This window comes from Stegodyphus dumicola, chromosome 7 (genome assembly GCF_044657685.1).
Source record: "Stegodyphus dumicola isolate Sdum_Otavi_A_Nest chromosome 7, ASM4465768v1".
In the NCBI taxonomy this organism is placed as follows: domain Eukaryota; kingdom Metazoa; phylum Arthropoda; class Arachnida; order Araneae; family Eresidae; genus Stegodyphus; species Stegodyphus dumicola.
This window is the reverse complement of record NC_140774.1, coordinates 28,577,729-28,604,869: the sequence shown is the minus strand read 5'-3', so window position 1 is coordinate 28,604,869 and position 27,141 is coordinate 28,577,729. Positions and strand designations below refer to the sequence as shown.

The window sequence follows — 27,141 nt, the reverse complement described above, 5'->3', positions numbered from 1 at the left end:
GACCTTGCTTTTGAAGGAAAACACCCATGGCTGTTACCTTATTAAGATAGATACAGTGAACTAGTAATTTTTGAGTCTCATAACAAATTGTTTCATGCTAGAGTCGAAGCTACCTTAGCCGATATTAGAGAAAAGTTTTGGATCTTAAAAGGACGCCAATTCGTCAAGTCCACGTTAAGTAAGTGCTTTTTGTGTAAACAATACAAGGTGCGTGCCGGTACACAGGAAACCGCTCCTTTACCACCTCATCGTGTTCTTCAATCATCTCCATTTTCTGTAACAGGGCTGGATTATGCTGGTCCCTTCTTTACAAAGGACAGCAAGAATAAACATTATCTGCTTTTGTTTACATGTGCTACAACTCGAGCTTTACATCTAGAACTTATCCCTTCTATGAGCGTGAATTTTATGCTTGCGTTTCGCAGGTTTATTTCTCGTCGTGGATTGTGCTCAACGATATATTCAGACAATGCCAAGATATTCAAATGTGCTGATCTCGAGTTGCGAAAAATTTGGAAATGTATTCAACATCCATCTGTACAAAATTTGTTTTCTTCCCATGGTATAACATGGAAGTTTATTATGGAAAAAGGAGCATGGTGGGAAGGGTTCTGGGAAAGGCATTTTAGAATGATCAAAACTTGTTTTGAGCTAGAAACAGTCTTCGTAGAAATTGAAGCCATAATTAATTCAAGGCCCATAACATATGTCTACAATGATCCTTCAGAACCCTCACCGCTAACTCCTGCTCATTTCTTAATTGGTAAACGTTTACTTTCTCTTCCAGTTACAAGAGTGTGCAGAGAAGACTTGACTGGATCTAGACATTCCTTGATCAAAAGGTATAAACATCAACAAACTTTGTTAAACCATTTTTGGAATAGGTGGAGGAAGGATTACTTGCTTTCTTTAAGATCTGTGAATTTATGTCCACCTACTAAAGTGTCTGGTCAGTTTAATGTTAATGATGTAGTCCTTGTACATGACGACCGTTTACCTAGGAATTTGTGGACACTAGGTAAGATAATAGAAACATAGCAGAGATGGTCAGGTTCACTCTTGTCTAATAAAAACTCAAACAGGTAATCTAAAGAGACCAGTACAATTACTGTACAATCTTGAAGTGCGTAATTAGTAGTAAAGAGTTACTGTGTGTAGTAAAGAGTTACTGTGTAATAACCTAATTTGTTGTTTGCACATATATCATCTTCTGAATATCTTTATTGATTGTTGCTAAATGTAGTTTAGTTTATATAATTATTGCGAATTTTGATTTGGTATAATGTTTCTTATTTAGTAATTACTTTATAAGTTGATTTAATGTGTTTAAACATTACTTAATTTTTATTTGTAATTTGATGTAGTTTATATAGTATTCAAATGTTGTGTTTGATTTAGAAATACTGGTTTATTTTGCATTCGGTTTGTGTGAACTTTGAGTACACAGGTGAGGAGTGTTGTAAAGAGAGAAGTAGAGGGCGCTGCTTGGCAGTAGCGCAATGCATGCAAGTAGAGACAAAATATCGTTTTGATTAGGCAATATGGTTTCTGTGAAGGTAGTCCGCCTAACAATAGGACAGTTGTAAATATGTAAATATAACGGATAATAAATAGCATTAGAAAAACTGAACCACCGGATGCTTTGTGCTAGCTCTTCGTGCCGCCATGGATAAATGCAGGTTCGTTACAGGTGTTGTCAATATGGTAAATATAAATGTACCAAACTAACAATAAAATACTTCTTTTATCATTATTTATGAAATAAAAAATACCTTTAAACCATAAAGGCAGTCAAACTTTTTTTTGACAATTCATAAAATTATGAATGAATTAGCAACTTTTTGTGGGAGTATGGATAAGCAGAAAGCACTACATTCTTTTCCTCTTAGGGTTAGCTAGACAAGTGCGAGAATCATTAAAATATAGGAATAGGAATAAAAGGCAATGTCTTTAACTCTTAAATAAAACACTGAAGAAAGTATGAGGATCACCAAAATACTGGAATAAGAGACAATGTCTTTAACAGATCATCACTTGTCTTTATACTAATACAGTTCATATGAAGACAAAACAGTGACAACTAACAGAAAATAACAATCAGTTTGATGCCATTTTGAGTAAGATTGCTAAATAAAACAGTAGAACAAATGTGGGAAATATCATAATGGAGGAATAAGAGGCAATGCTTTTTGATTATCATCACATATATTCACATGAGGATACAGACAAGCTAGAGAGAATAACAATATGTTTGGTGCCATTTTGCATGTGATTACCAAACAAAACCTCGCAGAAGTCATCAACATATTGCTTGTGATGTGTCAATATGTTTAATGCCATTTTAAATGTGACTGGCAAACAAAACCTCCCAGAAATAAAATAAACAAACTTTATCATAAGGTACCAACATATTATTTGCGATGTATCAGCAGGTACTGGATGACTAACAAATCCCAAATTGCCATTTTTAAAAATAATTTTTGAATATAACAAATTCTATAGCATAAAAGTTATCAGAATTAAGTAAAACAGAAAATTTTATTAAACTTTCATAAATTACAAACAGCTTTATATTATCTAATAAGTGTTGAAGGAACGTCCAGTTCACTTGTTTACTATCTAAATAAGGATTACTGGTGATAAGTAAGTAATGAAGTAGAATGAAAGTCTCTTACCTTAATTAATGGATAATCCAAACTGCATAAGAAATGCAATTACAATCAAAAGTCGTTAATTCGGACACCCATAATCTGGAATGATCTATAATCCGGACCTCAAAGCTACAAACTTTCTACGCATGCGCTGCTTTGTGCATAGGCGTTTATGCATGGGCGTAAGACCTTTACGGCTGCGAATATGCATGTGCGCATGCGCATAATACGTTTACGCATGCGCGTTTTAATGTATAATGGACGGTATAAGCTAAGCTAAAATTATCTAATTCAGTTAATGTTGCAGATTGTGTTGTTCCTTAATCTTCGAATTCGATCCAGCTTATTATTTTTTGCAGACTGTTAGAGCAATTTTATAAAAGTAAGCTTGAACTTTCGATTATGTCAAATAGAATTTCCGATATATATTTACTAATATATAAAGGATCTACAAAGCGAAAGTATGTTTCAAAATCCAAAATCTGTTTATCAATTTCACGCTGCTCTGCAGCGGGGGTTGGGGGAAATGCCGCGGCGTGCAATTAATTGGAAGTTGATCTGTCAGCACTATCCTTATCTTCAGGGCAGACGTTTTTATTTTATTTGGCTTATAATTCCTTACTAAATGTAGTATTTCATCTCCATGTACTCCGTCTTTGATATGATTTTAAGCAATTATAGGACTTAAAGAGCGGAACTTTGTAACTAAACAAGAAATTATGTCTGTTTAATAGAATTAAAGAGAAAGTATTATCACATGAAACGAAGCAACTTGAACAACTTACATTGAAAGAAATGTTTAATAAAGTAAACAAATAAATATTAAGCTTTTCTTTTTGTAAATTTTGATACCCTTTAGATCATAATTCTTCTTTATTTCATAAATTATGGTTTCATATTTTTAATTTTGTAATTTCTGCATGCAATCTTACCAGGTTTAAACTGATGACCTATAATCCGGAAAAATCGATAATCCAGAATCGCCGAAGTCCCGACGAGTCCGGATTAACAACTTTTGACTGTATAATGTAGAAATATATTTACTAGATATAAGAAAGGAAAACTACCTCGTGATGATAGAAACATTATCAGCTCTCCAAAGTTAAAAAATCAGTCATGAGGAAAACATTTTTTTTTTTTTTTTTTTTTTTTTTTTTTTTATATCAAGTCCACTGTCAGTTAAGGGATTGTGGGAAAGTAACATTATATCAGCAGCTTTATCACTTCCATTTTCAGTGGTGGTTCTACAATAGCTAATGTAGATGACAGATAAACACTAACTATACATTAACAAACAGAATGAATACGGAATTCATTTTTCTAGTTCTTAGACACTTGAATTTATGCTAATTTGAAACTATTATATTTTCTTTGTTTATACATTACACACCAACTGAATAACCAAAAAATTAATGAAATGGAATGTGGATTTACCTGACAACTCTGAAGAAGTCACTGTCCCTTCAATTTGACCCCGAGCAAGTGTTGCTGTATCTAATAAATACGTATCTTGCAAACGCATAAGTGCAGAGGCAGCTCCACTTAAATCTTCATCATCAGGGAACTGCAACTGTGACTGTTGAGTGATATTTTCTATAATGGCTGAAATGAAAATAATAAATAATGATTTAAACAAAAGTTAAAATATTCATTTGACAGTATTTTAAATGATTCCTAAATGCTAGAAATTTAATTGTGCTATTTTCTTCTTAAAACCAGAACATTTATATTGAAAGTGAGGTATCTCCCAATACTCTGAACTCATGCTGAAATAAACAACTGAAAGCTGATGCTTTCCTGGTTCTATGCAGTTTTCGCGGCTACCAAGAAATCTTTAGTAGCTTCCATTTCTTGAAATTACTGGGAGGCATATACAGTTAAAGTTATATATAATGGATCAATTACAGTATCAAATGGTTGTACACAGACCAGACAGAAATGTTGCCAAGTTTGTCGACTGGTTATTTCTCACCAAATTTTGGTACAAAAATTAGTCGCTAAAACCATCACCAGTTTTACAATAGCTAGCCAAAATCGTCCTCTTCAGTGAGCTGCCATACTGGAAAAATGCTTACTTTGCTTGTATCTCTGTTGCTGTTTGGATGCCATTTCATATCACTGTGTTCTCTTCCTATCACAATAATATTCAAAAATGTAAATGTTCTGAAAACAGAGATGATAAGAGTGCCAAGAGGACTGTTTTAAACAAGAGAACTAAATATAAATAAAATGGAATTAAAACTGCCTCGATTGCCAAATTTCTTATTCATTGTGGATTGGCATTAGTATTCTACACAATCAGTATTCTTCAGTATGGATCTACCTTCTAGGCCTAACGACACTGCTACGTCTTTTTCTCTTTTTCATCACATATACATATATGTGTGTGAGTGTAAATATATATATATGTAAGATAAAGCAAAATAAGATATCTGCTTTAACGTAAGATACAGCAAAATTTGATAACTACTTCAAGAATGATTGGCAGTCTCAAAATTAACTATTCTAGATTTGGTGCTCTCTCCCTAAATTCATTCTCCCTAATAGAATAGTCTCCCAAACTCGAGATCCTTCCATGTTACATAACAACCTAAAATTCACCAATCATAGCTTAGACTACTATCTGCATCATACTTAGTGTAAATACCGCTTGCAAGAAATTACGTCATTCCTTTCCCTAGCTTCCACCTTGCAGACTTCTTCGCTGCTTATGCTGTCCTATCCAAAATGCTTACGTCTTACTTTTAAAATCAGTGTACAAAGGATTGACCATATTTCATTATGATTGGATAAATATCTACTAGGATGACTTTATACGCTTGAAAATAAAGATTGGTGATTTGTCGGGAATCCAGTTTCGTCATCTTCATCTCGTCTTACCACTCTGCCATTATTATTATGCATTAAAAATAATCACACACACACACACACATATATATACAGACAACAATTACAGATCCTTATTTTTGGGAACCCATTCCTTACCTTTACTATCTGCACCATCAATCAAATATTCAGCATTTTTCCAGTCAACTGTTAAGCGCTTTACAAGAAGATAAGCATTCACAGGATTTGAAAGAAAAGTTTCTACATCTTTACTAGCTGTATTATGCAACTTTTCATATTCTCTGCTTAACCTACAGATTCAAAGAAAGAAATATTAATCAATATCCACCAATTTAAAGACCTTAATTACAATAGCTTTTTTCTGCAAGTTTAGCATTTCAATTATTATTTTAGTTATTATATTTATTTATTATTTTAATTTCCATTTAAATTATAATAAATAGTTTTTATAAAATACTCAAAATAATGCCACTGCGATAATGAAACGCCCTTCCAAGGTTGAAATTAAAATATGTAAAGAATAGAAAAAAAACTACAGAACCTTTCTTCCCTCATTTTTAAAATGGGAGGGAATTTCATCTCCTCCTCTTATATTTTAAACTTGGACTCTAATGACATTGGGACAATATTGAAGAAAACTTATGTGTGATTCAGAAGACACTATGGCATAACTATGTATATTTTTTATTGTATTTGTCAAGTAAATATATTCAAATTGTCAAGTCATTACTTTAAGAAGGAATTCTCTTCCCATGTAATAATTTTAATTTTGTCCCTCTTTTAAACTTTAATTTATATTAAATGAGCAGCTATTGCAAACCAAGCAAATTTAATCGGACATTTAGATTCTAAACAAAAATTTTAACATGTTCTGAGTATTAAATACAGAGAAAGAAAAGATACTTTCCTTAGATTAATCTAGCTTTACTAAATTATATTAATCCAAAATGACCTGAAATATCACGAACTTGAGAAAAGATGACAAATATATCTGGTACTATCTGATTATCTGCATCCTGATTTCCACATGTAGAATTACTGCATTTTTGGCCTATTTTGGAGTACACAAACTACAATAGCCAACCAGCTCACACAAGTATGTAAATTTCCATGTTTGATTACACATGAATTTACACACTTGAATCATCATTACAGTATCCATTGGCATACTATATGTAAATATCACTCATATAGCTTTTTATTCTTTTTCACAAAATTTCTTTTGTATAAAATGCCTCTTATTATTGCTATTATTACAATTTATGAACAGAACAGCACCAATGGTCAATAAAGATAACCAAACAAATTTTTTTCTTCAGTTCACAAAACCAACAATGGGCTGGCGACTCTTTATGACAATGCAGATAATCAAAAAGTACCAAATATTTTAAAGGTTTATTCTGCAAATGGCAAAATAATTTAAAATAAAATTTCCATGCATTTTCCATTCATTTTAATCTAGACGTAGGTTTTGCTATAAATAATTGTTGTCAAACACACAAAAATAATTACTGCTAATTTTAAATTTAAATTGATATTGAATATAATTCATCAATTATAATACAGGAATAATCAAAAGCAAGTTACCAGCAGCTAAGAAATAGGCCACTGAACATTGATAGTTTGACCTAGGTTCAAATACTAGCAAATAGGCTGGCTGCACTGGAGTTTTTGTGGATTTCCAAATATATAAAACCCCTAACACATATACTATTTATTGCCCGAACACGACCTTGAAAGAAACATTTCTTGGAACTGTGTTTCCACAAAATTGGGTTACCATCTTCACTAGGTAAACAGACTTGAAAGCCAAACAGGAATCAGTTATTACTTAGATTGTTGAAAGAGACGTTTGCTTTCAAATTCCGTGCATATACAAAATATATTTTATAATTATTTGAATACTGTTGTTTATAATTATTTGAATACCTTGGCAAAATGACATGTGTTTATTACATTAATTGTTACTTTTAAAGTGTATATTTTTTTACCTTAATTCTTGTAATCATCTGTTGTATATATTTTTGTAAATACTTTTAGATCATGCATTCTTTTGTAAATACTTTTGTATCATACATTCAGTGATTTGTTAATATTTTTGATTTTATTACAGTACAAAGTCCCAGATCTGGACTCATTGGGACTTCTGCGATTAAGGATTTATGATTTTTCTGGATATTAGATCATTTAAATCCAGCAAGATGACATGAAGAAATAATAAAATTAAAAATATGAAATCGTGATTTACAAAATATTACAGCACTTATGATCTAAAGGATATTAAAATTTACACACAAATAATAATAATAATAATAATAATAATTAAATAAAGCATAATACTCATTTTTACTTTATTAAACATTCCTTTCAAGTTGTTTCGTTTTTTATGCTAATATTTTCTCTTTTCTACAGGCAGACATAATTTTATTCAGTTATAAAGTTCCATTGTTGAAGTCCTGTAATTGCTGCGTTTAGAATTCTGATTAATTTGTCAATCAAAATTTATTCATCTCTCTGTCACTCTGTCTATAGTGGTATTTTCTGGATCTAGAATCATACTAGAGATTTCGCCATCCAGTAATTGATTGATGATTGAGGAGCATTGTCATTACAGTGAAAAACTTCTTTTATATCCTTTTCATTTATTACTGCTTCTCCAAATGTTTTTACAAAATCCGTTAATTGGAAAATTTCACCTTCAGTTTGCGATATCCAAAAACCTTCAGATTTATGGCTATCATCATAAAATTTAGCAATCCTTCACTATACATATTTGGATGTGTATTGGGAGATTGACTACTAAAGACAAGTTGTTCCGCTAAATTTTATCTTGCTTCTATCGCACACTGAGACAATTAAGCCTGAAGTGTATTAGTTTAGTTATATATTACGCTTAACGCCTATTTCTTGCACATGCTTATCTGAGTCCTGAATAAATAAATTCCCACACATACTTAAGGCTTATTGACGGCCGTTGCTAGATATCTTACCACCTGATGCAGTCAGTCTCTGAGGCTCCTAAATTCTGCTACCAAGCGCCTCCCTTCGTCTTCCCTAACTTCTGCCACCCAGTGCAGCCATATGAACTCTGGGCTGGTTCTGGGATTATGTGAATAACAAATCAGTTACTCTTAATCCAAATGGCTCTAGATGCAATCTTTTGGCCTATGAATATTGGCAAAATCTACTTTTAGCATATGGAAAGAAATTTTTGTTAAATTTTTCCTGTCAACATTTCTTAGTGCATTTAACTTTAATATGTAATCATCATCAAGTGTAATGTCAATATAAAAGGTTACCATACTGTCTTTCAATTACTAATAAAAAAAAAATTTTTTTAGGATTGCTCCACGAGTCATTGCTCAAGTTGTCATGTGTTGATAAACGTGCGGTGATGAAAGCAAAATATATTAAATAATGATTCGCCAGTTTGGCATCAAGGATATATATTAGTTAGGTGTAAAATCAACAATGTATCTGTAGAATGTTTTGGTTTGAGATGTATGATAGGCAGATACAGAGCCAAATTACTTATTAGACAAATTTATGCTAAAACGATCCTTTCATCATTGACGAGGTATTTTATTTAATGCCGAGTGAAATTAAGAATCACGACTCTCCACATGTTTTATTATGCGCCAGGGGGTATCAAATGCGCATGTTTAAAGCACACACACAAAGAAAAAAAATAAATATATAATAAAATTTTTTAAAAAGTTGGTAGAGGCATTTGAAATCCGGATTTTAGATCATTCCGGATATCTGACTTTGTACTGTATTGCAAACAATATTTTTGTATCCAATAATAACTTGTATTTGCACTAAATGGATTTAAGTTCATACAATATTTAATAACTTTTATGTACACAATATAACGTCATTTACTTTATGTTTTGTGATGAGTGAAAAAATATTTATTTTATCCCCAAAATATTAAATATTTTGTAAAGGTTACTTGCTCACTTTTTTTATTTAAATTCCTAAGCAAATTACAAATGCAAAGGTTGTGTGTAAATCAGTGAATTTAAATGACTAGCCTAATGCACCTCAATTATTTTTCAACTGTGTATTCCATATCCATGATAATGTGTAAAGAACCGATGACTACAGCCGCTGCCAATTACATGATCGTTATATGAATTAGAAATAACTTCAAATAAACTTTTTGGCAATGTTAATTTTTGTATTCATACATAAGTATAAGAACACACATCTAATAAGTCATATATTTACATACACATAAAGACAGAGATGGGATGGTTTAGAGTTTTGTTGATGTATGTTTATTAGTATTAATGCAATGAATAAGATTTATATTAATGAATGTATATACAAATGTTTTTCATCATTCATACCAATAAATCCATAAATTTCTAATGTTTCAACTTGTAGCATTTATAATAAAAATATAGTTCTTAATGCGTTTATAATCTAAAAAGCATTTCATTAATAACATGAAGATAACAGCATACAAATTTAATGCATAACCTATGTTTTAATAAATACACATAATCACTGATTATGCAATTCCAATTTAAAAGTGGTAAAAGTAATTAGCAGAAAAGGATTAGAGTAGACAGAAGGGTACTCCTTGTATTATCGCAAAGTTGTTTCATTTATCGCCAAGTTGTGGTTTACTTATGGTAGCCTAAGTAGTTGAATGTTATGGAAACACTATTATGATGCAATCAAATGCAGGATTGCAGTGGATTTGTAAGGGCTTGTCCTGTGTGTTGGTTAAGATGTACATTGCTTGTTTTCTGGTTTAGACGGTAAAATGGGTGAATGTGATAAGACCAATTTGAAGTTTCTGTACGATTTGAAAAGAAGGGGAAAAAGAGCATTACTTGACTGGTGTGTAAATGAAGGTTTACTTAGTAACCATTATTAAGTGTCCTGTTTGTTGGAAGAAAATGCGTATGGTCGGACGATATGGCACTACACAGGATATTTTTTACTCTTATTTTGTGAGTTTATGTGGCGACGCCAGTATACAGATTCTAGTTCAGATAATTCAAGGAAGTTTTTGGATGTTGTTAAGGAATTTTGTTTGACTGAAGACATGTTAACTCACAAATAAGGTAAGTGGATATTTTCTTTGTGTAGTGCAAACAAATACTTTTTTGTTGGCTGCTCCTTTGACTTTTTAATATAGTTCGATGTTTACATGAACAAAGTCAACAGAGTGTGCAATGCCTAGTTTGTGCAATTCTCTGATTTCTTTTTAAGTGAAAATAGATCAATGTAATGTACACATCAACCTATTTTTGTTAAGTTTGTGCAATTCTTTGTCTTGTTATTTTGGCTTTGTGTAGCAGCGATTTTTGGAGCTACACAAGCCAAAAAAAAATCAAAAAAGTGCACAAACTCAGTATCCATGTGCCGCCAAAAATCACCAATTTTTGCCAAGGGGTACCCATAAATACACTTTTACCCAGAAAAGTAAAGTCGTGCATATACAAACAGATTTAAAAAAAATTATTTACCTTAAATTTAATAAAAAAATTCTATTATATAACAGCTCTTTTCACATGATCAGCACAAAATATGACAAATTTGGCAACGAATAATTTCTAAGCAAATCATCAGAAATAGCACATCATAAAATACTGCCTATGCTGAAATTTCCATGATTATAAATTTAATGAATGTATAAACATTTTAAAAATGACTTTGAGAGTTATACTATAACAAAACAGTACTAATATATATATATACAGCTTTTTCCATATTTCTTCAGTTAAATCGGCTTCTATTTCCACCATTCAGGATCTCACAGTTGCAGCCATCGCCATATTGAAAATTACCCATGATCCTTCAGAAGCAGAACTTTTATCTGATTGGTTGATGTCTACATGGGACACAGCTGCGAACAAAACATTTTCGTAAAAGTATCAAATTCTTCCTCATAGCCGGAACACCCTTTCCTCGGCTAGATGGAACATTCCTCAGAAACCTCCCGTTTAAACCAGTGTTACTAGAATCTTGTTTCTCAGAAATGTCCCACAAAGCCGCAGGTGTCACTAGATATGATAGTCCCTTTATGTGAACATGAGCCAATTTCCCTTAAAATATCCATGAAGGCACCCCTTCCTTAGGTAGATAGCCCCTCATGTGCTTTGCATAATCTTAATAATCCAATCCTAAAATAACTAACACATTTTCAGATGATAATTCCATGCCTATTAATAGTATATGAATTTGATGTACAACGAAAAGAAAATCTGAATAAGTTTTAGAATGCCATTATTATATTAATGTGCTATTTCAAATTTTTCTAATGAAGTATTATTTTGGCTTATTCTGCAAAATAGAGGTGGCCAGATCACTTCCACAGTATTCCACAGTAAGTTTCCCTTTCCCACCTAAAACTTACAATATAAGACTTTTCCCATTAAATATAGACTAATGTTTTGACTAAACATGTTTTGACTATCCCATCTTTACTCGCAAGTATGTTTTAAAAATTGTATATTTCTCTGTTATAGCTTAGCCTTTAGCTATCTCATCATCAAAAATGCAGCCCAGAGTACTCCATAAAAAGTAACTAGTACAGTCAAAAGTCTTTAATTCGGACGTCCATAATCCAGAATGATCTATAATCCGAACCTCAAAGCTACAAACTTTCTGCGAATGCGTCAACGCCGCATAATACCTTTATGCATGCGCATAATACGTTGACGCATGTGCATTTAATGTATAACGGACGGTATAAGCTAATCTAAAGTTATCTAATTATCTATTTCAGTTAATGTTGCAAATTGCGTTGTTTCTTAATCTTCGAATTGGATCCGGCTTATTATTTTTTGCAGACTGTTAGAGCAATTTTATAAAAGTAAGCTTGAAATTTCGATTATGTCAAAAAGAATTTCTGATTCTGGAGCTGCCAAAGGATCTACAAAATGAAAGCATGTTTTGATGTCCATCAAACAAAAAGTGGAATTGCTGCAAAAAATGGATAAAGGCCATATCCTTTGTTTCTCTAACCATTCTGAAATCTGTTTATCAATTTCACGCTGCTCTGCAGGGCGGACATCGCAGCACGCAGTTAACTGGAAGTTGATCTGTCAGCACTATCCTTATCTTCAGGGCAGATGTTTTTATTTTATTTGGCTTATAATTCCTCACTAAATGTAGTATTTCATCTCGATGTACTCCGTTTTTGATATAATTTAAATCAAATTCCTCGTCATTATAAATATCATGAATACACATCAAATAGTTTTCTGGTTGCAATTTTCTAATTTCGACTATGCATAATGTATGCTTTACGCATGCGCGTTGAAAGAAATGTTTAATAAAGTAAACAAATAAATAAAGCTTTGTGTAAATTTTGATATCCTTTAGATTATAATTGCTCTTTCTTTCATAAATTACAGTTTCATATTTTTAATTTTATAATTACTGCATGCCATCTTACCAGATTTAAATCGATGATCTATAGTCTGGAAGAACCGATAATCCGGAATCACCGAAGTCCCGGCGAGTCTGGATTAAAGACTTTTGACTCTACTATTTAATTTCTAAATACTCTCATAACTAAATCTTTTATAATGAAATACATTATAAATTACAAATGTAGCTAATAAAATTTCAACAGAAAAGAACACTTTGCAAAATATTTTACCATAATGTCATGTATAAATAAAATAAATTTTAAAAAGTTTCTCAATACACTGATTAAAATTTTTTTTGTAAATATGTGATTCTAATAATGAAAATTATTTAAAATTTGTACTCTTAAGTTATTACTGTTACTCAATTAACATTAGTATCACATTTTTAAAAAATAATAATTTAGAATGTTCATCTTATTGCTAGATTATGCGTGAAGATAAAATGAAAAAGTAGAAATAATTATTAAATTAAATTACTATATTTATTATTTGTTTAATCAATGATTCAAACTTATTAAAAAATTTAAAAATGTTATATAAAACTGAAGAAAGATTAGAAATGCATAAACAAATTATTATGTTTAAATCTGATATGCTCATGACCTTCTTTACTAAGAGTCATGTATCTTGCATTTTGATAAATTGACTAAAGATGTCTGGAAAAATAAACCACATCGATTTTTTGTTGCTGTTGTTGTTCTTGTTCTATTTCAATTTCTTTAAAAAATGTAAGAACTAACTGACTCTTAATGACGAGTCTCACTCGCATACATTTTCTGTGCCAGACTTTGATCAGCAACACCAACTGCATATTTAAATGCCAATACAAAATTCTTCAAGCCAGTATTAAAAAAAAGATATTCATACATTTTTCTCGCCATCTTCTCTATCTAAAATTATCTCATTATAGATGACAGTAATTCATGTAAAAGTAAATTGTCAGGTAAAGATTTAAAAAACATAACTCACCATCTAACTTTCTCCAAGCGCTGTTCTTCTCTTTCTATATATTTCTCTAATGTCTTAACAATTTCACCTTCTGTATAAAGCAACTTTTCCAAATCCACAACAGCAGTAAAAAGCTCTGATTTTACAATTAGTATAACAGATAATACAGAAACATATATAAAAACAATAATTCTCTGACACTTCATACTTTGCACCTAAAAACATGGAAAAGAAAAAAAATTATCAATTAGCAGATTAATTCAATATAAATTTTCTTTTAATTTTATTCTGTACTCAGAGTTTGATTCAAAAAATGGTACGCTTCTCTTATCAGGACTGACTTCAGAAGTGTGTGCATATATATGTGTGTGTACATAAGCAGATACATATGTTAATACAAATATACATGCATATGAACACATCCACCCATGCATGCATACATACACATATATACATTTCTGGACCTGGTGCTTATAACAGAACAATACCCAAAAAATTACTTATGTAAAATAGTTACAATTTGTAGAATTAAATAAATATTACAAATGATTCCATATTATGACATCATATGTATTAGGCATCCTGGACAAAGAGCTTAACTTTCAATATCTTTATGAAAAAGGGCAAATAAGTAAAATAATGGGTGCACTAATGAGTATCAAATTTTAAATCAGTTGATACTCTTATTTAATTCAAGGGATTAATTAACTTTATATGCATATATTTCCTAATATAAGTTGATTTATGTACATAAAAGCTGACAATGCATTTTTCTTTGAAAAATTTACCCAAAATTCAGAACCCATATATAAGACAAAATTTTAAAAAAAAAAAAAAAAAAAAAAAAATTGCTGCAATGTTCAAACATGTTGCTATGAGAGCAAAAGTATTGCCAAGCAGATAAAACAGGTAGAATTTTTTCAAATCAAATTGCTACAAAGTAAAATGCCAGATACCAAAAATAGACAGTTTTAATTCTGGTCACTCTATATGAAGCTAGTACATTTCTTCCATTCATGTATACAATTCTCTTGTATATAATCTGTGGTACCTATGCTACTCATATTTTCTGAGCCAAATTATTTTTTGTCTGGAAGGTAAGAGGGAAGGGTGAGGGAAGAAATATTCCTATATGGCAAATTTCAAACTACAGGTGATTGCTGAAATAGTGGCTGTTCAGTATTTTCCCATAAATGAAAAACATGCTCAATGGTACAGAAACCAGGGGCAAGTTTTGCCAACATTAGATTTGTCATTTTGGTGATGAAACAACAAACTAGCAAATTAAACAACTAACTTTCATAAAACAAATAACTCATTTCATTTAAACTTAATTTTTTTAAAAACTTAAGAAAATAAACCAGAGAAATAACCATTGTGTATCAGATAAAAAATACTTCAAATGCCAATAAATGACTTGAATCTACAATTTACAGCTGACAACAAATTTGATGAAATGTTTAGCAATTAAAAAATTCTTAATTTTAATTATACAGTAAAAATATTACAGATAACAAGAGTGTCTTCATTTCCCAAAAACATTTTCTGAAAACTCATATTTACCATACTGTAATTAACAAATATTAAAACTATACACATGAAAAAATATAAAAAAGTACAATTATTTATTATTACAAAGATACAACTGTTATAAATTATTATTGTAAAAATTATTATGACAGATACATTTTAAATTTAATTTATGGATAACAGTACTCAATACTAAGTTAATACTCCATTTAAATACCAATATCAATAATCTTATCAGAATTCTTTAAAAAAAATAATTTCCATTATTTTCCTCAAGTGTACTGTTTTGAAGAATAGAAAAATTCTGAAATACATGAGAAGGAGGAAAAACTAATTCTATATTTGCTCTGTTATTTGTATTCAGTTGAATAAGTTTGATAAAATTGGCAAATTTAAAATTTCTATGGAAAGATTACATTGCAAACTCTGAATTACAAGCACATTATATAATAAGTGATCATCCTAACCTCAAACAAGCTCAACAAACAGCTCATTAATAAAAAATAAAAAACAATTCTAGTGTAGGCACCCCGTGACATTCTTATACACCTATTAAATTATACATATTTTTTGCTGCACTTCATTTAAACTTATTTCCTCCAATTCTTTGAATTTAATTTATTATTATTAATTAATCGCTAAAGGCAATTTCAAAATGACGTCAAAAATTGCAAATTTCGAAATTAAATATCCCAGTCAAATTTGTTGAATGACAGTCAAACTTCTTGTACTTTTATTTTGGTACTACCTTCTTATAGCTGCCCTCAATCACTAATCAACCGATATATTTCGCCATGTGTTGTTATATCAGGCTCCTGTTTTATTTCTGCTAATGTTTTCAAATTTGCATTGGTTTTTTTAAAATATTCTTTGTATTTTTGAGGATATATGGTTAACAAACTTTAATTTTCCAACAGAGGTAAATGCCATATCATTTTTTCAAGAAAGAGGTCTTTTACCTAACAGATGAGTATGCGAGAACAGCCACAACAGAAAACTATATGCTAATGATATTTTTTGGAGTAGTAATATGAAAAAAAAAGGGCCTCAGTGTTGGAAATTGGTTTAGTAGTTCCAGAATATCGTTGGACACCGCTATTAGATTTATGTATTCTTGAGCAGAGTAACTCATGTCCATCAAACAGTGCAACACGCAGTGTGTGAAAATGCTGCAACTAACTAGATCAATTACATGCAGGAAGTGTGTTTCCCTACATCTGGATATAAAGATTCAGTGCACAAACACGCAGTCCTAATAAAATAGCTGGAATTGATAAAAGTTTGTCCATCTGAAGTAAAAACATCAGCAGCAGAGTACTTCAACAACAATCGATTTTTGGAGGAATATGCCTGGAAGATGGCAGTGTTTATCATTTAGATCTCGAATACAGATATACACTAATGAAGAAAATTATTCAACATGCACAAGATGGATCAATGACTTATTCAGATTACTGGAACAGATATAAAAAGAAGCAGCTTTAAGAAGTTGGTAATAGTTACTAGTAATAGTAAAAATTATTAAAAATATTCTTAGCAAACAAGATCTAAGTATTATTGTAATTGTTACATATACTGTGTCATTTTACTTTTACATTTACAAGTTTGGTGAAATCATAGCTGTAAGCACAACTAGATGTCACAGCAGACCCATATCCAAAATTTCAACATTCTACGGCTTACTGATTTTGAGGTATGCAAGGTACATATGTACATACAGACATCTCAGGAAAAAAAAAAACCATTTTCAATCCATTTTACAATCTGTCTTCCAATAAAGAGTCCTTTATTCTGTTTGTACAAACAGACAACACACAAAAAAATAGTAAAAATGGACTAGAAGAGAAACACGCTAATGTGACAATCAAAATCGTAAAAAACAACCTTATATTTAGCGTAGGTATAATGAAACACTCAATCGATTTCGAGGGCAGCTAAAGGTCCCTCCTCATCAGGAGAAAGAAATACATAGAAAGAAGAAAATAGGAATCACAGAAACATGTGGTGCTTATCAGCACTGCACGTGGTTATAACTAGATTTTAATCAGAGTTGCACTGGCCGCCTACTTTTACTGAGCCAGGCTGTCTGATCAAGCATAAAGAAATATTAGCGAAGTTAAAATAGGGAGCGAGGGGCAAATGCACATTACGCTCAAAATCTGAACTTCAAATAATTGAGCGTAATGTGCTCAATTGAGCGTAATGTGCATTTGCCCCTCGCTCCCTATTTTAACTTCGCTAATATTTCTTTATGCTTGATCAGACAGCCTGGCTCAGTAAAAGTAGGCGGCCAGTGCAACTCTGATTAAAATCTAGTTATAACCACGTGCAGTGCTGATAAGCACCACGTGTTTCTGTGATTCCTATTTTCTTCTTTCTATGTATTTCTTTCTCCTGATGAGGAGGGACCTTTAGCTGCCCTCGAAATCGATTGAGTGTTTCATTATACCTACGCTAAATATAAGGTTGTTTTTTACGATTTTGATAGTAAAAATGGCTTTGGGAACAGATAAAATGGATATTTCTGTTGAAATCTGATAACCAAAATTTTTCACGATTACAATACTTTCCTTATTTCATACAAGAGAGTAAAAAAGTATATAAGATGGTATTTATAGGTTTTTAATCAGATTTTTAAAATATGTACATGCATTACATATAAATATTTATTAGTTTTTAAGTAAGCATATGACATTCTTCGCCAACGTTCAATTCCTAGGTCTACCATTATCAACATATCACAACATTTCATTTCAACTATTAATACATTTTGCATCTCCTGATTCAAATTTCTCATGTCTCATTCACATTTATTTTTTTTTAATTTAATTAGTTTTGAAAGAAAATGAATGTACATGAAGTGACTAAAAGTACAATAATCACTAAATGAAATATAAACCTGAAATATTTTAAAATAACAATTAGTAGTGCTTTCATTCAACTTTACTGTCTGTGCAAATTAAATTCACTTTTTGTCTGTGTACTGCTCATTTTCTTAGGAATAACAACAGAATTTCAACTTGTGGAAAAAGACTTCATGGAAATAAATAATCAGTGACGCAACACCAGATAACACAGTCTACAATATCTATTATTAACAAATTAAAGATAACATATCTATACAAAAAGTATTCTATTCCACACATATATGTAACTTTTATTGTTGTGCAACTTGATTCATTAAAAAATAATTAGCCAGTTACACAGTTATGATTATAACTATTATAACTTAATTTCAGTGATTTAATTAGAACGGCCAGCTCAGAAAACATTTTCCTCCAAGATCTTAAATTGTTTAGGCCAAAAAGTAAAAAGAGTAGATTTAAAGGTGCCCCTTGGATTATTGCTAAGTTGTTTCATTTATCGCCCTTTCATTTTATAGCCAACATTTCATTTATGGTAACCCGAGTAGTTGAATGCTATGGAAACCTTATTATGACGTAATTGGTTGCACGATTGTGGTGAATTTGAATGATGGGGAAAAATGAAGGCTTATTCATATGTTAGATGTTGCATACAAAGTACTGTGGTTATTTTATGGTTTACATGGTAAAATGGCTGAATGTGGTAAGATCAATTTGACGTTTCTGTACGATTTGGAATGAAAAAGAAAAAAGCATTAATTGAATGGTGTGTAAATGAAAGGTTTACTCAGTAGCCATTATAAGTGTTCTGTTTGTAGGAAGGAAATGTGTATGGTTGAACGTCGGACAATACCAGCACTACGGAGGATATTTCTTATTCTTATTTTTATGAATTTATGTGGCAGTGCTGGTATATATATTCTAGTTCAGATAATTTTAGAAAGTTTTTGGATGCTGTTAAGGAATTCTGTTTGACACTGAAGACTCGGAAATTCGTAAATAAGTTAAGTGGATATTTCCTTTGTGTAGTGCTAAGATGAATTTTCTTTTTATGTTACTTCATTGTTTGATTTAAAATGTAGTTATTATCAAGATTATATATGGCTGATCTTTGGAATATGGTAACTGGTAGTTTGGCGACATTTTAGAGGCGATAAAGGTTACTACCTAGAACTTAATGGTAATAAATGCGAGAAGTACTCAGTTCCGATTACGCATTATTTTTTGCGAAGGAAATGAGAGATCATGAGATATGTCATTAATGGACGAATTATAGTTCTTTAATCGGAAAAGGGGGGGGGGGAATTTGGAAAACTGTAGTACTATATTATTTTGTATTAAGCTTCATTGTGTGTTGTGTGAAATAGTGGAAGTGTGCGTGCCATGTAATGAAAATTCTGAAGATTAGGTAAGTTAGTATTTTTAATCATTTGAGGATATTGTTTTTATGCATTGTTCTAAATGTAAGCAGTAAATAAATTAATATGGTATTATTGGAAAATTGTTATTAGCAATGATTTAGTTTAAAGTAATTAGGATTGTAATCTAATTTTTATTAATTTAATGTATGTGCTTATTTATATTTTAAGTAGTGTTTTTTAATTTAATTATATTTTAATTTAATGATCGTGATTTTGTGAGTTACATGTTTGTAGTATTTTGGAATACGTTTGAGTAGCATACGTTGAGTATTTTCATGCATTTTCGTGAAATTTTTCTAACTTATGAGAAAAAAGCAGTGTACATGGATATGGTGAAGAGTGTGCGCAATGCCATTTTTGTGCAATTCTGGGATGTTTTTTTAAGTAAAAATAAGTCGATGTGTACATGGTTTAGTGATATTTTAATTAAATGATAGTTATTTTGTGAATTTTATGTTTGTAGGAATTTGGTATACGTTTCAGTTAAAGTAAACGTGGATGGAAATATACTTTTTTGCGATCAGGTAATTTCATATATGTGCTTTTTACCAAGTTTAAAGATTCACAGAATTTTTTTGCATTTTCGTGCAAATTTTTGTAATTTATGAGAAAATAGCAGTGTAGATGGATAAAGTTAAGAGTGTGTGCAAAGCCATTTTTGTGCAATTCTGGGATTTTTTTTTAATAAAAATAAGTCGACGTGTAAATGGTTTATGTGCATGTGCTATTCTGAAAAACGTGCAAGGAGTTTGCGATTGTGCACTTTTTCCCAATTTTGCAGTTAATATTTGTCATGATTAAGCAGTTTTGTTACATAAAATTTCTAGCATAAGTGTAATTCGGCTAGTAGATTGTTGGAAAAAGTGTTCAGTAAATAAAAAGAAAAGAAACATGTCTTTACTTCGTGAAGACAAAATGGCGGCGAAAAAAAAATAGAGGGTTGCTGTAGCAGAGTTGGTTGCCAAATTTTCGCCAAAAAATCGCCAAGTTACCATAATCCAAAGATCAACCTTATATATTTTTTGTTAGCTGCTCTTTTAACTTTTTAAGTGAATATAGATCGATGTGTACATGGACAAAGTCAAGGCACAATGCCTAGTTTGTGAAATTCTCTGATTTTTTTTAAGTGAAAATAGGTCGATGTATACATGGATACAGAGTTTGTGCAATTCTTTTACTTGTTATTTTGGGATTTGTGTAGTGGCAATTTTTGGTGAAAAAAATCGCCGCTACCAAAGAAAGTCAAAAAATTTCACAATTGCCAATCATTGTCCATGTACTGCCGAAAATCACCAGTTATCGCCAAAGGACACCCATAAATATATTTTTACCAAGTAAATTTACTATTAATTATTAAATACGGTTAACAAATTAACATTAAGTTATACAGTACTTAATTTCAATTTCAGCATTCTAATATTTTTCCTGCATTCTATACTTCTGATTAAAACACAAATTTCTGCAAGAATGCACTGAAGTACTCATTCATATAAACTTTAGCATTTTGCATTTTAATTGTTTAGAATTTAAATTTAAATCACTATAAAATTAAAATATCAATTATACAATGTTCTTGACAGATGACAGCTATGTAATGATTCTTTTGATAATTAAAAAAAAATCAATGTACAATTCCGTCGGGACTGTAAAAAATCACCAAACTATTGCTGATGTCAAAAATAATTATGGCAACCCTAACATCAGGATGGAAGTTAATAATAAATAATTATATAAAAATACCTTTTGCTACATTCGGCTAATTTTTTCTGTGGCTTTATATGGTCTTCATATTGGAAATGTTCCAAAATCAATTACTTCGCAAATAACAGTTAAATAAAGTCACTAAATGGTATCTCAATTAAACTCAAATTAAGTGTATTTTTGAAGTCATTTGGCAAAACATTTATTAATTAACAATTATAAAGGGACATTCAATGAAACATAGTTTGCTTTCATGTCAAACAAGAGCCCTCATTGTCAAAAATATTTAAATATTATCAATAAGTGTCAAAGCCTATCTCACATTTCCAGCTTAAGATAACTTTACATTTAATTATAAATCTCATAAAATGATAGTTGAGAAAACAAATGATTGCAAAGCTATTAAGACAGTTATATTATTGAAGACAAAACTCGATGGCAAACAACCTAGTTACTTTAATTAGCAATTAAATAATCAGTACTAGCAATTGATATTAAATTTAATGTTTGAATGAAAAAAAAAATCGGGTAAAGTGCAGAATCGCCCATCTATTTGTTTGGCGCTTTTCACAAGAGTAAGAAGAATTGGATTTTTGTCATACTTGGTATCCATGTACACATCGACCTATTTTCACTTGAAAAAACATCCCAGAATTGCACAAAAATGGCATTGCGCACTTCCTTGACTTTATCCATGTACACATCAACCTATTTTCAGTTAAAAAGTCAAAGAAAATTGACAAAAATCCAATTCTTCTTACTTTTGTAAAAAGCGTCAAACAAATAAGTGTGCGATTCTGCCACTTTACCCATTATCTTTTTATTATAATAACTTACTTGATTCATACAATTAACAGAATATTATGTATCACATAAAAAGAACCAATAATTTTGTTCCTTAATTAGAAAATTAAGTTCGGAAAATTACCAGATATAAAGGTTAAAATAATCACTTGAAACTTTCATGACTACTGCGCATTATGTACTTTTAAATTTCACTCAAATTTCGTCTGTACCGGAAGTTAACAAAATGTTTTGTTGCCATATCGAAATATCAAATTAATTGTGAAGTCGAGATACGCAATGAAAACACATTGTTTTATTCACAGACATAATAATAATTTACCAGTCATTATATATCATTTTACAGAACTCTTCGCGTCATCAAAACGCACGTAAAATGCTTTTTTGCCTTGTTGCTACTTATTAATTTATAATGCCTTTGGTTGCAAAAGAGCACTGCATCCTCCCTCCGTGAAACGGTTTACCCCTAATCGATTAGGCAGATGGCGGACGCACCACCATTAACCACGCATGCGCATTAAACTGTTACATCCATAACGGATTCTACGTACGCGAACTGCCTAAGTGTTGTAGTGAGTCTTTTCTTTAAAAGGCGGGTTACTACTTTGGCGTAGTTTATCATTCTTTAAACGTTGGCGACTTTCAGAAGTTTAGAAAGGAAAATAGGTTGCTTTTCTTATAAAAAGAAGGAACACATTTCCTTTTATTAAAGTATATATAAAAAAGGGGTAGATTTTTATGTTCGCAATGTTTATCGTTTTCCTGAACGGTTGGAACAGTATAAATGACTGATTTTTTTTTTTTTTTGGGGGGGGACAAAATCTTGTTTACATTTTTTGCACTTCTTAGAATACAGTTGGCTTCAAAGATGTGTGTGTGTGTGATTATGGCAAAGCCTCGAGGGCTATCTGCCTAAAGGGAGGGATGCCTTTTGTGGAGAACTTTCTAAGGGAAACTGGCTCGTATACACGTTACACATGGGGAAAACCACGAAAACGCCCATGCAGCCAGCCCGTTCGCGGGATTCGAACCTCGGACCGAACTACCAGTGTTCAGCGACTTTACCGCTCGGCCGCTGGTGGGCCCTGCTTCAAAGATGTGTTTTACGCAATCAAGACTTTAATTCTCCCAAGACTCTTTGAAATCAAGACTCTTTGAACATCTTCGTCCGAGGAAAGATAATAAAAATTAGACAGAAGTTTTCTGTGTAGAAAATTTAGACATGAAATAAGTTAAAAGCGATTAAATCAACTATTAAATGACTAATTAATCATATAATACTGGTTATTAACAATTCTGTATGACTGTTTATTTTTTTTATGGAAATACTTTGCATTTTCATGACACATAAAGTACTTCAAAGAAATTTTAAATATTAGTACAAGCACATTAATAAATTAAATTGAAATAAATAATGGGATGTAATTTAAAAGACAGAAAAAAAAATTAATGTGAGAAATTTAGATTTAAAAATTTGCACACACAAATGATTTATCAGATTGTATAAGGTTTCATTTCATAAATAACTTTGATTTTGAAATGTGGCATTTGAACCTATAAACATGAGTGAATACTGAAAAAATCATGAATATACAGTAAGACCCCGCTTAACGCTGTTTCGTTTAGCGCTGTTTCGGTTTAGCGCTCTTTTATTTCAACCCGGGGATTCCCCGAAATATTATGCAGCGATAGGTTTCAAATACATATCCGAAAGAGTGTACTTGTATTTCTTGTTTGGTGCGGTATTGTACAGACATATTTTGAAGGGGTAAATGTGGAAGATGTCGAAGAAATAATTCCAGAAGCAGCGGCTAGTCTTTCTAATGATGAGCTCAAGGAATTAACTGAACAAGAAGAAAACAAAAATGTTGACAGCAGTGATTCAGAAGAAGAGCAAAAAGAATTTTCGATGGCGTTTGTAAAAAGGAGTTTGTCTACCATAACTGAAATAATGGATCAATTCATTGAAAATGATCCGAATTTTGACAGGAGCTCAAAAGTAAGGCGTGGTGTTAGAGATGCTCTATCCGTTTATGAAGAACTTTTAAGAGAACAACGCAAAAGAAAAAGGCAAACAACATTAGATGCTTTTGTCACAAAAAGGCAGAACACTGAAAACGCGGAAGGCTAATTAAATATGACTGACTGAGAATTTTATTTTTTATTTTTATTTTTATTTATTTTTATTTATTTTTTTTTAAGAATATTCGTTTTGTTATTTATATTTTGTTTTTATTTTTGCAAGAAATAATAATGTGGTATTAATTTGGGCTTTAAGAAATAAATGTTTGGTTTTATTTTTATTAAAAAAACATACTTTTTAAATTTAATACCTAACCAATTTCCTAGCCATCTTGCCCTAACCCCAATATTTACATGTAAAGATAGCCTCGTTTAGCGCTGTTTCGCATTACGCTCTACTTTGATGGAACGTATCCCCCGCGTTAAGCGGGGTCTTACTGTATAAGAATATTATAATTTTTAGTAAGTTTTCGTATTGAATAATAAATTCTGGCAGTCCTATGCTATAAGAATAGGGTCTAAGTTTGCATAAAATTTCCTCTATTAAATAAAAGATTTTAAGTAATTTCTGTAGCCTTTTTGTCAGTACATTAAAGATTTCTTAACTAATTACACGTCTTCGCTTGCAATTAGAACCATCATTAAATCCCTATTTCATCTAATCATTTCCTGAACATTATCATGTATATAGATTGACATTGTCTTTGTAACTGATAATTATTATTTGCAAATTATTCTCTTGCTGGTGAACTATTAACAACCCTTTCTGAGTTAGGGTTAACAATCTTGGCTCTCACTTTCGCCTGCCTCGCGGAAATCGGCGTAAAATGCTGGTGTCTGGGCTGATTGTGCGCATGCGCTAGCGTAGGTGGTGTGAATAGCCTTTTAGCTATTCGCACCGTCGGTGCGATTAGCCACTGCGAATCGATTAATACCAAAAACATAAACTAAATCCGAAATAATAAGCTTTTTTCTTTTAAGAATAAATTATCAAAAATAATATGTGAACTGAAATTGTGAATAAAATTAGAGGTATAATAGAGCTGTTGAACCAGAAAGCCGTCGAACTGGTGCGATTGCTGAAAACATGGGATATTGTTTGTACCTTAACGCCAAACAAACAAAAAAAAAAAAAAAAACTATACATTGTAAAAATAATTAACAAGTAAGATGCGAGAATTTTGGTGCTTTCAAGTAAGGTAGTACGAGACAAGTCTTAACAATAAATTAAGGTATGGCGAACCTACAATATATAGTCGTATGAGTTGAAAGTAGATATGCAAAGAAACTAAGTGAAATATGAGTATACACATTACAGCAGAAATATAAATAACCACCAGACAAAATTACAAACAGTAATTAATAATTATTGATGTTTATGACAGACATTGGTCCGTTACAGTTCAGAGTGTTGTTGAAATCGTAGTAACAGATTTTGCTAACATGATTATCTATCAGTTTTAGATTTTCCTAAAAGTTTTTAGCAAGCAGGTAATAACAAATTATTAGTAACTCGACTTTCAGTTCTTGGTGAATTCTTTTGTTACGTACGTATCATGGCGAAACTATGGCAAGAGTAGGTCCATACAGGGCAGGCATAACATAACAATGTACGCAAGATGGATCTGTAAATGAGAAACCTGTTGTCAATAGACAGAATGCTGTTTCGAGCAATTAAGGAAAACAGTTGTGCTTTACGTACTCGAAACTTACGTGCTACACTAGATACCCATGTGTGAGAGGAACAATCATAATAATCTTAAGCTTATTGTGGTACAACTTACATTGTTAAAAACTTTTTCTCCCTGTATTTAGCGACTAAAAATATTACATCACAGTCACAGGCTTCCCAAGAAATGTAAAACGATGTTATGAACAGGATGACTATACTTATGTCAGACATTTTCTAGTTTCTTCCATTCTTCTTCATTGTAACATATCCATCTTTGCAATGTGTGCTTTCATATCATAGTTATGTATAGTAATCTGAATTGAGAGGAACACTAAATTTGCCTATAGAGTGGCAGTTTTACTTCACAGCTGCTAGAGATATCTGGCTTAAATAGACCTAAGTTCCCAGACTAAACATATTTGCAGTATATTTGTTCTGCGACATTTGTAGCATCAGTCTGATGTTTAGTTCATAGCACATTTAATATTTTAGTGCTTATTATACAAATTAGAAAGAATAATAAATTTTTAGAAATATGTGTGCTGTTCAGCAGGGTAATGTTCTCAAATCTTAATTGTTCAAAATTCCACGAAATGCAATGACTTCGTATTCTTGATCTTTTATACCTTTCGATCAAGGAATGCCTAGACCCAATCAGGTCTTCTCTGCACACTCTTATAACTGAAAGAGAAAGTAACGGTTTATCATTTAAGAATTGAGCAGGAGTTAGTGGTGAGGGCTCTGAAAGGTCATCGTAGATATACGTTATGGGACTTGAATTAATTATGGCTTCGATTTCTATGAAAACTGCTTCTAACTCATTCAACCAAAGGCTAGAACGTCCAACTACTTTTTTTAAACAAGCTTTGATCGTTCTAAACTGCCTCTCCCAGAATCCTGTCCACCATGCTCCTTTTTCAACAATAAACTTTCGTGTTATACCATGGGAGGAAAACAAATTTTGTACAGATGGATGTTGAACACACTTCCAAATTTTTCGCAATTTCAACACTTCTGATTGTTTTAAGTGAAACTTTCGCTTGGCTACTAGAATCGTCGGATTTGTCCTGTCTAGATTTCTTCGTACAGAGATATCTGAAAGGTCTCAGGCGAAAACTCTGACTTCTAAAGACTGCGGAACTTCTTTCGTCACCAAACTGCGAAACTTCTTTCGTTGCTGCTACTGTACATGAGATGCCTGGTATCTTCGAAAACATACGATAATCAGTTCGTCGACATTGTCAGGCTTCTACTGCTATCTATTGAGCACTCACTATAAGAGCT

General features: G+C 31.4%; 1 protein-coding gene across 8 annotated transcripts in view; it reads right to left on the bottom strand.

The window, feature by feature from the left end:
* The window catches only part of LOC118185960 (prolyl 4-hydroxylase subunit alpha-1-like), a 139,442-nt gene that overhangs the window by 59,030 nt on the left and 53,271 nt on the right, over positions 1–27,141 (bottom strand). For 4 of the 8 annotated variants that reach the window (XM_085820018.1, XM_085820019.1, XM_085820016.1 and 1 more), the window contains exons 2-4: positions 13,865–14,058; positions 5,637–5,788; positions 4,086–4,253 (exon numbers count right to left, since the gene is read on the bottom strand). In XM_085820018.1, the coding sequence (XP_085676144.1) occupies positions 4,086–4,253; positions 5,637–5,788; positions 13,865–14,049 (505 nt within the window). In that variant the 5' untranslated portion in view covers positions 14,050–14,058. Of the gene's footprint in view, positions 1–4,085; positions 4,254–5,636; positions 5,789–13,864; positions 14,059–22,196; positions 22,221–22,287; positions 22,431–22,485; positions 22,605–27,141 lie in introns of those variants that run through there. The other 4 variants (XM_035355931.2, XM_085820021.1, XM_085820020.1 and 1 more) reach the window with 3 other exon arrangements.